The 12,099-nt window shown below is 39.6% G+C and overlaps 1 protein-coding gene across 3 annotated transcripts in view; it reads right to left on the reverse strand.

Annotated features, from left to right (window-relative positions):
• Positions 1-12,099, reverse strand: part of samd12 (sterile alpha motif domain containing 12) — a 107,593-nt gene that overhangs the window by 56,031 nt on the left and 39,463 nt on the right. For all 3 annotated transcript variants that reach the window (XR_005641320.1, XR_005641321.1, XM_039821094.1), the window contains exon 4: positions 6,114-6,254. Coding sequence is in view for 1 of the 3 variants with exons in the window: in XM_039821094.1 (XP_039677028.1) it covers positions 6,114-6,254 (141 nt within the window). In the remaining 2 variants the exon portion in view is untranslated. The remainder of the gene's footprint in view (positions 1-6,113; positions 6,255-12,099) is intronic.

The raw sequence follows: 12,099 nt of genomic DNA on the forward strand, positions 1-12,099 counted from the left end.
TTTAACTCATCTCCACTCTGTGTCGCAGAGGACTGAGAGGCTGCTGAGGTCCTTCTGGGGGGCGATGCTTCGGTCATGGAAGGCTTGTATCATGTGGACACTTAGAATTCCTCATGGGGGAGACAGAAACTACGCGCTATAGCTTTAAGTTGAATGTTATTTTATAAACACATTATCAAGAACAAATGTTTTTTCCTTTCACCGTTACATGAGTTGCTGTTGTGCAAATAAGCTAAAATTTGCTTCAGTTTTTAAACACAAGCAGGCAAGTTAAGCTTTGTCATGATGACTTCAGTTTTGACTGATGTGTTGTTATTATGTCAAGATACTACGTGCAATCAATGTTAACAGCACTATTGATGTCATGTGCAATTATTGTCCAAAATCGTAATTGATTTATCTCAATCTTCTGGACTTACTGTAACTGGACAATTACATTCATTGTAAGGACCATTTTGCACACCTAATGCACAGCCAATGTGCACACTGTATTCATGCACATGTTTAAAGGGTATAATTTTTCTTTTTACAGACATATTTGTACTTTTCCACAACACTAATTGCATCATTACAACAGCATAGTCCTATCTGTTCAACACTTTGCTGAGGAGTTTTTCTTTTCAACATAAATACTGTTTTAACTCACCAATTAATTTCAGTCGCTAATACTTTTCGTTTCTTTTCGATGGCTGTTAAGGTACGGTCAATAAAACTGAACACGTCCTGCCCAGATGTTTCCCACTTAAAGCCTTCCAGTGGCTCAAATGGCATTAAAGTGTTTGGTTTAACTGACAACATCAATTGAAAAAAGCAGCAAAGTAATGCTTTTCATTTGGTCTTTATTAATTCAGCCGCTATTTGAGGATTTGCAGGATATATAGATATTTACACATATAACTTATATATAGATATTTCGTAGACACAAAGTTGCACTTCCATCATTTCGCAGAGGGAGGAGGGTTACCTTTTCTCACCTCCTCTCTTTCTCACACTCCTCACTTTCCATTTTGTCCATCTTCTCACCGCCTCTCTCTCCTTTTCTTTCTCATCCTACCTTCTTGACACCCACTGTCTCCCTCTCTCCCCACTCTTCTCACCATTTCTCCTGCTTCTTTCTTTCTCTTCATCATCTCATCACCACTACCTGCCACCTTCTTACTTTATGTCTCGCTCTTCGCTCTCTCTGGCTTGGTTTCCTGCTGGTTACAGCGGCATTTCCTTCTAGCAACACCTCGAGGAAGTGCGTCTTGGGCCTGGAAATACTCCACCATCTCTTCTTCTTCCAATTTCTCGCTCCCTGCCAAAAGCATCTCCAGAAGCGACGGCTTAGGAATCTTAAAATACTTCTGTTTCCTTCTCCTCCTTTTCTCACTGTACCACAATCTCACTATCACATGCATGACATTCAGTGATACAGTTGGTAAAGACAAGAAACTCCAAACAATGGATTTTGTTGTTGACCAAGGAGTCAAGGAACGCAGGTTTAAAGTTCAAAAGGTTGGGTTTATTTCCCCCCAAACAAAGATTCACAAGTAAATAAGGCAAAGAGTTACAGGGCCCTTAAAAAGGTCAAAAAAACATAACTCTAAAAGCAAAGCTAACAAAATCAAGATGTTAACTTAATTAACAGACCTTCCAAATGAGATGTGAGGGACAGTTACGGCGTTTTTCCATTACATGGTACCTGCTAAACTCACATCGACTCTACTCGACGCACTGTGCGTCCGTTTTCCATTGCAGATTTTAGTACGGCCTCAGCGCGGCTGGTCGTCATATAGCATCGTCACAGCATCGTCATATAACGCGACACACACACACAGAACGACAAAGGTGTGTTGTTGTTGCCACAGCCAGAAGACACATTTTGTTTCCAATGAAGCTTGAGGTAGCAAAAAAAAACAAACACCGCTGGCTAAACTATTTAAAAATGGAGGTCACCCCTCTCTTTCGCTTTCACGTCACCTTTTGGTCTCACCTCAGCTCGCTTGGAACCTCGACCAAGGTGGTACCAGGTACTTTTTTTCGTAATGGAAAACCAAAAAAGGCGAGTAGAGTCGAGGCAAGTTGAGCAGGTACCATGTAATGGAAAAGCATCATCATATACAAACTGACCGAACCAATAAACACACAGAGGGGAGGACAACATGGATATTAACTCAAACTTGCAGACAGAAACCCTGATCCCACCATGCTGTCAGATCTTTTGGAAAGGTCCAAGACTGGGGCCTCTGCTTAAAATCAGGCTCCACCCTATCTTTTTTTTCTCCAAGAAGAGAACTTAAACCTTCACTTGCGTGGCCGTGACCACCACAGATATAATAAAAAAAAAAAAAACCACCAATACCAAATACAATTGTATTATATTTTTTTATGTTTGTGTAATTCCTTGCAAGACCTTATCCTCAGCTCTATACCAATTTCTTATTACTTCCTGTGATGATTCCTAGGAGTTTTTACATAGTTCATGTCATGCAAAACAGCATGTACACCAAATTTTCTCAAACATTAAAAATAGATGCACTTCATTCCTTCTCTTCCACATCTTCTCGTTTACATTTCCACATTTCCTACTTTCACCACTATTTCAGCAGTTTCTGTCCCTCTGTCCTTACTCCCTGAGGCCCAGGTGGGCTCTACTAACAGGCTGCTTCCTGCTAAGGCCAGCGGCCTATCGCTGCTGAGGCAAGGTGGGCTGTCGCTTCCCATATCATCAATACAGAGGAGAAAAAGAGTGGCGAAGATGAGACAGAGAGCACAAGGAGGAAAGGGATGGGAGGCTGAGCGTAGCCCTTAGCAAAGTGTCATCACTCAGCTAAACTCTCCCTTGCATTCCCTTTCTCTTTCTATTTTCCACTTGCTAGGGGACCAAAACAGTGGCGAGGGATAGAAGCTGCTTTATTACACTCCAAATGTTTTCCAAGAATATCGCAGAGTGACAAAGATCCCTAGAATCTGTTTTTCAGCCCCTGCAGTAAAGCCCTGCTTGAGAGTCTGTGGGCAGACGGGTGCTGATTAAAGTAGTGGTGGTGGTGGTGCGCGGGCTGCTAGAATTGCTGAGGAAGAGACAAGGGAAGCTGAGAATCCTGAGGTGAGAGGAGAAAGTGAGGAGAGCGCCTGGCTGTTGTTTTGAAACATGCTACAGAGGATGCATTGTGCAAAGTGTGAAGTGTGTTGTGTAGACAGTGAAGAAATCAGGGTTAAAGTGAGAAATTGCAGGGTGCCACACTGTATATAGGATAAAGGAAGGGTGATGGTAGTCCCTTGTGTAACGGACAACATGTGTAATAATGAAATGCTAATTCTGTAAATGATATACAGCAAAGTTAATGAGGAAAGATGAATGTTGTTCGAGCCCATTATATGTCTTTGGTAAAAGGTCAAATTCAATAGAGCTAATAATGTAAATCAGTTTGATGATTATATTTTATCTTGCGTGAATATAAAGAAAAATGTATAATTTGTAATAATTATGGTTTGGATTTATACTTGTTGACAGTGGTGGAAAGTAACAAAGTAACCTAAGTAACTACATTTACTCAAGGTACTTGAGTATTTTCATTTTATGCTACTTTATACTTCGACTTTTAGTGGGAAATATTGTATTTTCTACTTCAATACATTCATTAAACAGGTAAAGTCACTAGTTACCTTTCAAATTAAGATATCACATACAAATAAATATGATCAGTTTTTTTAAATACGATGCATCGTTACAAATCTACTAGGGCTGTCAAACGATTAATTTTTTCTTAATCGTGATTAATTGCTGAATTTCTATAGTTAAATCGGGATTAATCGCATGTTTTATCACATGATTAAAATTCTATTTCGAGAACTGTTTTTAAGTACATATTAACAATGGAAAGCAATTATTACCAATGTATCTTGATTGGAAATCAAATGAATGCAAAGTTACTTTATGAACTTGACTTTTAAGATTTGTATTTTTTTAACTTCACTTTATTTGCAATGCCCCATGTCTCTGCAACTTCGCTGAAGTGCTCGGCACATGTTTCAGCATAGGGTCGTTCTTCTGTATGTCAAACTGTTAAGGCAAACAAGTGCAAAGTCCAACCAGAGTCAATATAGTGTGCAGTAACTTTTTTGGGATTTGGATTTGGTTTCATCCACAGGTAATAGTTGGAAGTAGTACTCTCCAAAATAGTGCTTTGCCTGAGCCCGCTAGCATCAACCTGAGTCACGTTAACTGTACTACTATGCTTAGCTCATAGGTGGTAGCTGAAGCTTGACATGCTTCGGTGATATTTTAATTTGGCTTTACACAATGTGCATATGGCTTTCGACTTGTCTACTGAGCTGCCCAGGTGTTTTGGAAAATAAAAAGTGCCATTCAGAATTGTGTTGCTGCTGCATTTCTCCATCATGCCTGTAGCCTGCATCAGCATGATGTGTTACGAGGAAATATGGCAGCTTGATGATAAGTAAAGGTGTGGCAAAGGGTCAAAATAGTAGCCTAGCTAGATTCTAGTGATTTTAGAACAGCTAAGTGGCGTTGTTGGGCACAATTCGAAGCCGAGTGAAGTGTAAAATAAATGAATAAATGAAGGCATTCCATTAATGTGATTAAAAAAATGTACGCGTTATGCTCGGCACTTAATCGCATCACTATAATGGGTAAGAAGTATTCAACACATTCTTCATATTCTAGAAATGTTATATTGTTATTTTATTTGTCATATTATAGTTCTTAATAGGTTTTTAATCAAATATAGCAATATCTTCCTCCCTGTCTTTTACACTGTTGAATATTTTCGCAAGGCTGTCTGGGAAATCTCATCTGTTACTGGACAAACTTGGTAAGTGTAAGAGAAGTGGTTTCAACCGTAAAACTGTAATACTTCATTTCTTAAGAATGTATTCTGAATTCAGAGAACTCTACACAACTTCAGTACAAATCTTTCTCACAAGTTTGATAAACGGTTAATCTCTGCTTACGATTAAACTGACTGTCTGCGTTTTCTTTTTTCGAGTATTATACATTGCTTGCAAAACTGCGAGGGTATTTGTTCTTCTGTCAGCGCGCCAGCACTGATTATCCTTGTGCTAGCGTTGGAGTGAAACAGCACCTACACCCTACACATATTGTTAAGATGAGCGTCTTGCATACAGTAGGTAGACTCAATGTGATGTCAAATAACTTTACTGCCTGAGTTATCACTTCCCAACCTGTGCAGGTAAGTAAAGTTGTTGATCATAGAGGTTCCCTGTGACGTTTTCAACCACTAGTTGCGTAATGGTAAAATGTTTTTTAATGAAGGTGCTAATACTGTACACACCTGTTTACATGCGTGTGACATGATACACAAGGCTGGTTTCACATTATTCCATTGATGTGCGAAGAATTGCTGCAATGAGTCATGAGTCAACAAAGGCAAGCATGAAAAAGACACGGATTTAAACAATGTAGGTTTTAAATGTATTTCTTTAAATGCCAGCCCTGCAAATATTTTATGAGCAAAAAAATGTATTCAGCATATATATATATATATATATACACACACACACACACACATACATACACAGATTCATTTTCTGAAGCGATTCCAATGAGATGAATTGATTTCACTGCAAAATTTTAGCGTTTAAAATCCTGTTGTGTCCAGGCCTTAAAGCGGCACCAGGTAATTATGTAGCAGGATATCTCTAAATTACAGCGAGACATAACTGTGGACTTTAACATAGAGAAATCAGCATGTATTGACCGCTCTGTGATCACTTTACACCAAAAGATACCAAAGACAAAATCTGTGCATGACTCTTGTAGTTGCATAATCAATTCTGATTTATCACTTCCTGAGAGCTTTAAAACATGCAGTGATTGCCATGACTACAGATGGCATGCACATAAATGCTGCACAGTTAATGATTTGAATATTATCAGAATGTGAGAAGTCTGTGTCCTTGTGAGTAATTTCCCAGGAGGAATGGATACAGTATGTGCTCTAAAACCCTGTAGTATTTTGGAGCTTGTGTGTGCAAGTTATTATGCTGAATGAAACAAATAGCATTATCGTGAAACTTGTACAGTGTGTTTTTATAGATTTTATGGACTGAGTTTCAAAAGGGTGAAAATGAGTGCTTGAAAAGTCTACCTTGTGTGAGAAGTTGAAGGGTCCTGACTTCCTCCCGAACGCGAAGCTGCAGGACCTGCTGAAGGATGTGCTGCCTCTGGGCTTCCTGCATGATACCCATTCTTTCCAGCTTTCTGTCTGTCAGTCTCATCAGAGCCCGCCCTAAGCACAACAAAATAAATAAAAGTTAACAGACAGAAGGAGCAGGAAGCCAGTGGTAATTCAATATGCACAGCTGGAGACACTGTAAAAGGTTACAGATAAAGCATTTATGTCATTAGAAGAACAGAGTGAGGAAACACACAAACAATTGTGGTCAGCGATTACAGCCGCACTAATTGTGCATTGCATGTTGATAAGAGGGCTTGCAACATGTTACTTGCATAGAAACTAATTGTTTTTAAGAATCATTTCCTATTATGAGAATGTCAATTAGTCTTAAGCCCAGCACAACTCAATGTGAAGCCCATTCTTATAAACGCAGCACGCTTTACATATATATCAATACTTGGCAAGAATCCCTCACATATCCTTTCTTAATTGCAAATCCTTGTATAAAATCCATAATTTAATCACCCAATCAGTGTCGAAGAGGGGGATTTGGGCTGCTAGTAAAACCGAGTCGAGTATGGCGTAATTATTAACGCTTGTTACGAGTGCCTTTGTAACATGTGGGATGGTAAGCAGATAGGATGATAATTCAGGGTAAGTATAGGCGTTAGGTTGGACCCCCTGACAGCTCCCTTTGTTCCTTTGCCCTGATGACTCCCTGGGCTAGAAACTGGCTCCGATTGGTTGACAGCTGAAGGGAAAGGCTACTCCTGATAGCCACACATTCTTTTTCTCCCTCATTTTATCTCTCCTCTTTTCAGCAGCTCTATTTATATTTATGGTGAGATCAAATATAAAGCTTCATTCATTTCTGATGCAACATTTACCATTTTAAATTGGTGTTCTTGCTATTATTCAGTGACCCTTTTAAAAAAAAAATAAAAAAGGCAGAGAGAAGAGACTATAATTTCATGTCTCTTAAGTTGTTTGGACGATCTACTGTAGATGGTTAGAGCATGCCGAGCCCCACGCTACCACTTTGCTACCACATCACAATAGGGAGTTGGGGAAACTAAGTACCCTTAAGTGTTAGCAGTATAACTTTGACTGTGTTAGGCCAATTTTCTCCCGCCTTTACAAAAGCAGCACTTTGCTCAGTGCTACAGCCAGAAGGGGGTAAAATGTCAAACACAGTTAAGATGCTTCAATGTAAAATGGCGCTGATAATACCCATTACATGAACACTGGGGAGCAAAGTAGAGTCATAAAGACTCAGAAGTGATAGGAGCATACTAAATGCGGAGATAGAAAATAAAAAGATTAGTGAGGTTGAAAGACTGATAAATCAAAGGTTGAAAAGTTGGGGTGAAGAGGGGGACGTACAAATTGACAAAGAAAAACCGACGTGCACAATCTGTTATGAGTCTATAAATATTGACCAACCATCACTTGGCACCTCATCCTGTAACCAAAGATAGATTGGCATGGCAACAGAGGTTCACTTTTTCTCTGCTTCAGTAATGTCTATCTTAAATAACGGCAGATACAAGAGATAGAACACAGCTTTCTGGCGAGGACATACACAGATGGTTCACAGTACACTGCATCTTTGCTAATCTTTGGTATTACAGAAAACAAAAACGGTTTTGGGATTATTTATTGAAGCATTTACATGTTGATATTGAAACAGTGTTTCCTTTAAAACTTCTGTTTCGCTGAAATTGGCAAAATCAACCTTTCTTTTTACTTCGGACCTCAATAAAACCACATATGTAAGAGCACTGAAGTGATAATAACCCTTCACTTTGAAATAACCTGAGCTTGCACATTAAGTTGACAAAATACAAAGTACAAATATAACCATAACAGATTGTTATTACACCAATTAAGGAAATATTTCCTGTTTTATATCTTATATGGGCTATGATATACACTTTATACCTTTTGTTTGACAAAAAGTCACACTACCGTGCACCTCTTAAAAATCACTGTATTTAAAAGGAGAAATTGCACTTATTTGCTTTCTTTCCAATAGTTAATTTTTGAAGAGAAATACCACTCTGTTTAATATGAAGCAAATTAAATATAAATAAATCTAGCAGCTAGTTAGCCTAGCTTAGCATAAAGACTGTAAACAGAAGGAAACAGCTTGGTTCTGTCCAAGGCTGACAAAATCCACCTACCAGCATCTCTAAAGTTCACTAGTCTCACATTGCCAGATCTCCACAGCGCTGTGTCCACTCTGGAGTATGGTCTGGCTAATAATGCTTATCTATTCTGGTATAGGGGAAAAAATGCTCTGGCTCGTTTGCATTTCTTTACACCAATAGCAACCATCCTGGGTGGCGCTAAGCCCTGGTTGCAGCCACGGGGCACTTGCAAAATAAATAGCAGAGATAGCAGAAGGGGAGGGACAACCGGCGTTAGAGACACGCCAAATGTCATGCTTTAGCAATGTACATCCGGGAGCCAGATGAGAAGGAGCAATCCTGGAAGTGGAACGTAAAGGATATATACTATAGGGTTAATGAAACCTAGTTCCAGTTAAGACTTAGAATTGGTCATTAAAAGAATTTAGCATGAATATTTTATTCACCAAATGTCTTTTCCTGTGGACATTTTAATACGTCAGACCTGATTTCACTAAAAGCTTAAAACAAGAAGTGTATTAATGTGGGCTGGTAGAGTACAGCGGATGACTGGAATATAAGAAGCTCGCCAAAGACAGCAAACAAACTGCCAGTTCCGGGCGGTGGGTGCCAACACAACGCTCCTTCCAGTCGGCAAGGCAGTATCAGCAGGGTGGAACAGCTTCTGAAAGGAGTCCAAGCTTTCACTTTCTTGCCCTGCAGCTCTGAGCCATTGGCTTCGACAATCCCACCAAGCATCAGCTGGGAATTTTTCAAACCACAATTAATACACTGAGCAGTGTAGCATGGCAATGAGGAGGAGGAGAAGGAGGAGGAAGAGGAAATTGGTCAAGAGGAAATTAATGAGGTAAGAGAGGGAGAGATACTTGAAGAAAAGTTAAATGTCTGGAAGTGACAGACAATTAGCGAATCAGCTATAAAAAGCATCACAAATGACTAAAAGACCACAACTGGGCTTTAGAAACAAAATATGTCAGCTTGCCGCATGGTTAGTTGTGCAAGATTACAGCGCGATGATAGAGCGCGGGCCTCAGGTCATTTTGCGGGTCAACACAAGTAGATGATGGCAAAAACAAGACATGGCAGAAAATCACTAACTCTTGACCGAAAACATATATTCCACACACTCACACTGTGACACTGTTGCACACTCCTCGCTTAACAGCAGGGAAGTTAAGGCAGGCCTCTATAAACATGTGTTAAATCACTGCAATGTGCACTTGACTTTTTTTTTTATTTTTTTTTTTTTTAACTCCATCCACTTACTCTCTGGTCTTGTCATTGCAGCTTCTTTCCTTTTTTCTTTTATTTACGACAGAATTGATTGGATTCAAATTTCTCTCTCCTCTCCGACACCTGACAGAATCTCGTCTCTTGTCTTCTCTCCCACTTTTTCCAATGCTGTGCAAGTTTTGAGCAAATCTTTTAGATTTGGGCAAAATAAAATGTGCAACCCATGTTCAAATACTGTACTGTATGTGACAAGATTACATAATTCCCTTGCTCCTACCATCATTAAAAGGGACCCAACTGATTTTATTTATTAAAAAAAAAAAGGCAAAACAACAATGTTTAAGGAAGCTTATAAGTTTAAGGATTGACAATTATCTTATTGGGTCAGTTCTAACATGATCCGTTGGTTTAGTGATTTTAGTCTGAAAAGCAAAAACCTTCTGGGGATAATTATGAATGTGTGTCACAAAGTCACTGGTGTCAATTTAAATGAGCTTTGCCTCTAAAACTCAGTTCATCTTACTGGACTCAGAGTACCCTCTTAAATTCCCTTGTTAAATTTTCTTCCATCAGGGCAGAGGTTTACCAGATGTGGCATGTTGAATAAGTGGTATTTGGCCTTTTACCAGCTGTGTTTGCATCAAGGTGTGCCCCCCCCCCCCCCTTTAGTATTTATTATTGACTGCCATCTGTACTTACATTGGCCCTGTGGGCACATCAAACCTTTATTCTAATCTATTGTACTCTACAGTACTTAACTGAACACTAGTAGCTCTAATATATTATGGCATTTCATTGTTGCTATGATTACATTTGTGTTTTTTAAATTAATTAATTATCGCTTCTGATTAATGTATATGTTGTGTTTTTGATGAGGCTGTGGTGATAAAAAGGGCTCTTTTTATTATTTATTTTGCTGGCTTTCTGGTGGAGTGGCAGCCTGTAACTCTAAGTGGCAGAATTAGATGCATGCAATGTCAGCTTGTATTAGCTTGTTTCCATCAGTTTTTATCACATCTTCTCTTAAATTGAAAATGTGCATAAAAACAAACTAATCTACATACACATAAGAGGGTGAGTGGAGCCAAACTCACAGGGAGCTAACTTGCTGCTATTACTGAACCTCTTGTTGGGGGTGGCAGTAGCTGAGTCAGTAGGGAGTTGGGTTAGGAACCGGAGGGTCGAGGTTCAAGTCCCCATACGGACCAAAGTATGGTGGTGGACTGGTGGCTGAAGAGGTGCCAGTTCACCTCAAGGCACCGAACCCCCAACCGCTCGGTGCGCCTTTCCATGGGCAGCCCCCTCACTCTGACATTTCTCTATTAGTGCATGTATAGGTACTGAGCATGTGTGTGTAATTCAGGCCTGTGTGTAATAACAACAGAGTGAAAAACATTGTAATTTCCCCTTGTGGGATTAATAAAGTATAAATAATAATTATGTCTCTCCTCAACCTATTTCCTTGATTCTGGTGGTTACCTATAGCACATTGCTCAATGATTCACATCTAAGAAATCTGTATTTTATTAGACACAAACTATATTGTAACACTGCTTAAAAATACTATCAGCTGTATTGTTGGCTACTGAATGTCTTTTTACAACCAAGCCAAATATGTGCACACATGTATACACACATACTTTACAGAAACTCACAAACACATTGTCCCTGGGAGTTAGATTAATGAGTGGTGTCTGAGCAGCAGTGCTGAAGCAGATTAATCTACAACTATAGCCTGGCACAGTCAACCCGGGCTTTGATGAATGGGAGCTTAAAGTACATCTGTAGAAACAAACACACACACAAAACGCACATACAGACCCATCAGATATAAAAGTATGCGCAAACTGGGAAATATATACTGGGTCACATATACAGAAACAGATACTAACCCTGCACTTGATTTTGAAATTCTACACTAATTATGGCTGTGTGTGGGCCGGCCACAAGTAATGGGAAAAAACCCCCCTTTTTTTTCCAAAAATCACACTAATACAAGAGAACCCCCCTTTTTTTTTCCTTTAAAAAATCACACTCTTCAGCCTAACCCTCTTTTTTAAACCCCCTCTTTCAACATGTTTTAGCAGCTGTGCTTGAAGCCGTTGATACGTTTCAAGAATGAATTCTACGACCACTTCTCCTCAGGTAAATCTTCCAAACGAGTCACACTTATTTCTCAAATCTCCCACGCAGCTGTGTGCCCATATGTGTGTCCTCTGGGGATGAATGTCACTGAGCTGCATCTGGCGAACTGCACTCCAAACCTGCACTACACTCCATCAAGAACAGAATAACAAGTGGCGTGAGTGTTGAGCGCTGGCTAGTAAGTATATACTTATACTTCCTGCTGCCTCATGCCATAGGATCCCCCTCAAGAATAAAAGTGGGATAACAACTTTGGATTTAACAGCTTTGGATTCAACAAGCTGATGACAGCAAAACAGACTGTGGCAGTCATTGGCAGACTCTTCACTGGTATTCACTATGGAGCAGCTTGTAGTCCTTTATGTAAATGGTGACTGATTGCCTCAGTAACAGAGTTGCTTGTAGCCCTGCAGCTAAAAGGCTACTGA

The sequence above is a fragment of the Perca fluviatilis genome, chromosome 13, assembly GCF_010015445.1.
Source record: "Perca fluviatilis chromosome 13, GENO_Pfluv_1.0, whole genome shotgun sequence".
Classification (NCBI taxonomy): domain Eukaryota; kingdom Metazoa; phylum Chordata; class Actinopteri; order Perciformes; family Percidae; genus Perca; species Perca fluviatilis.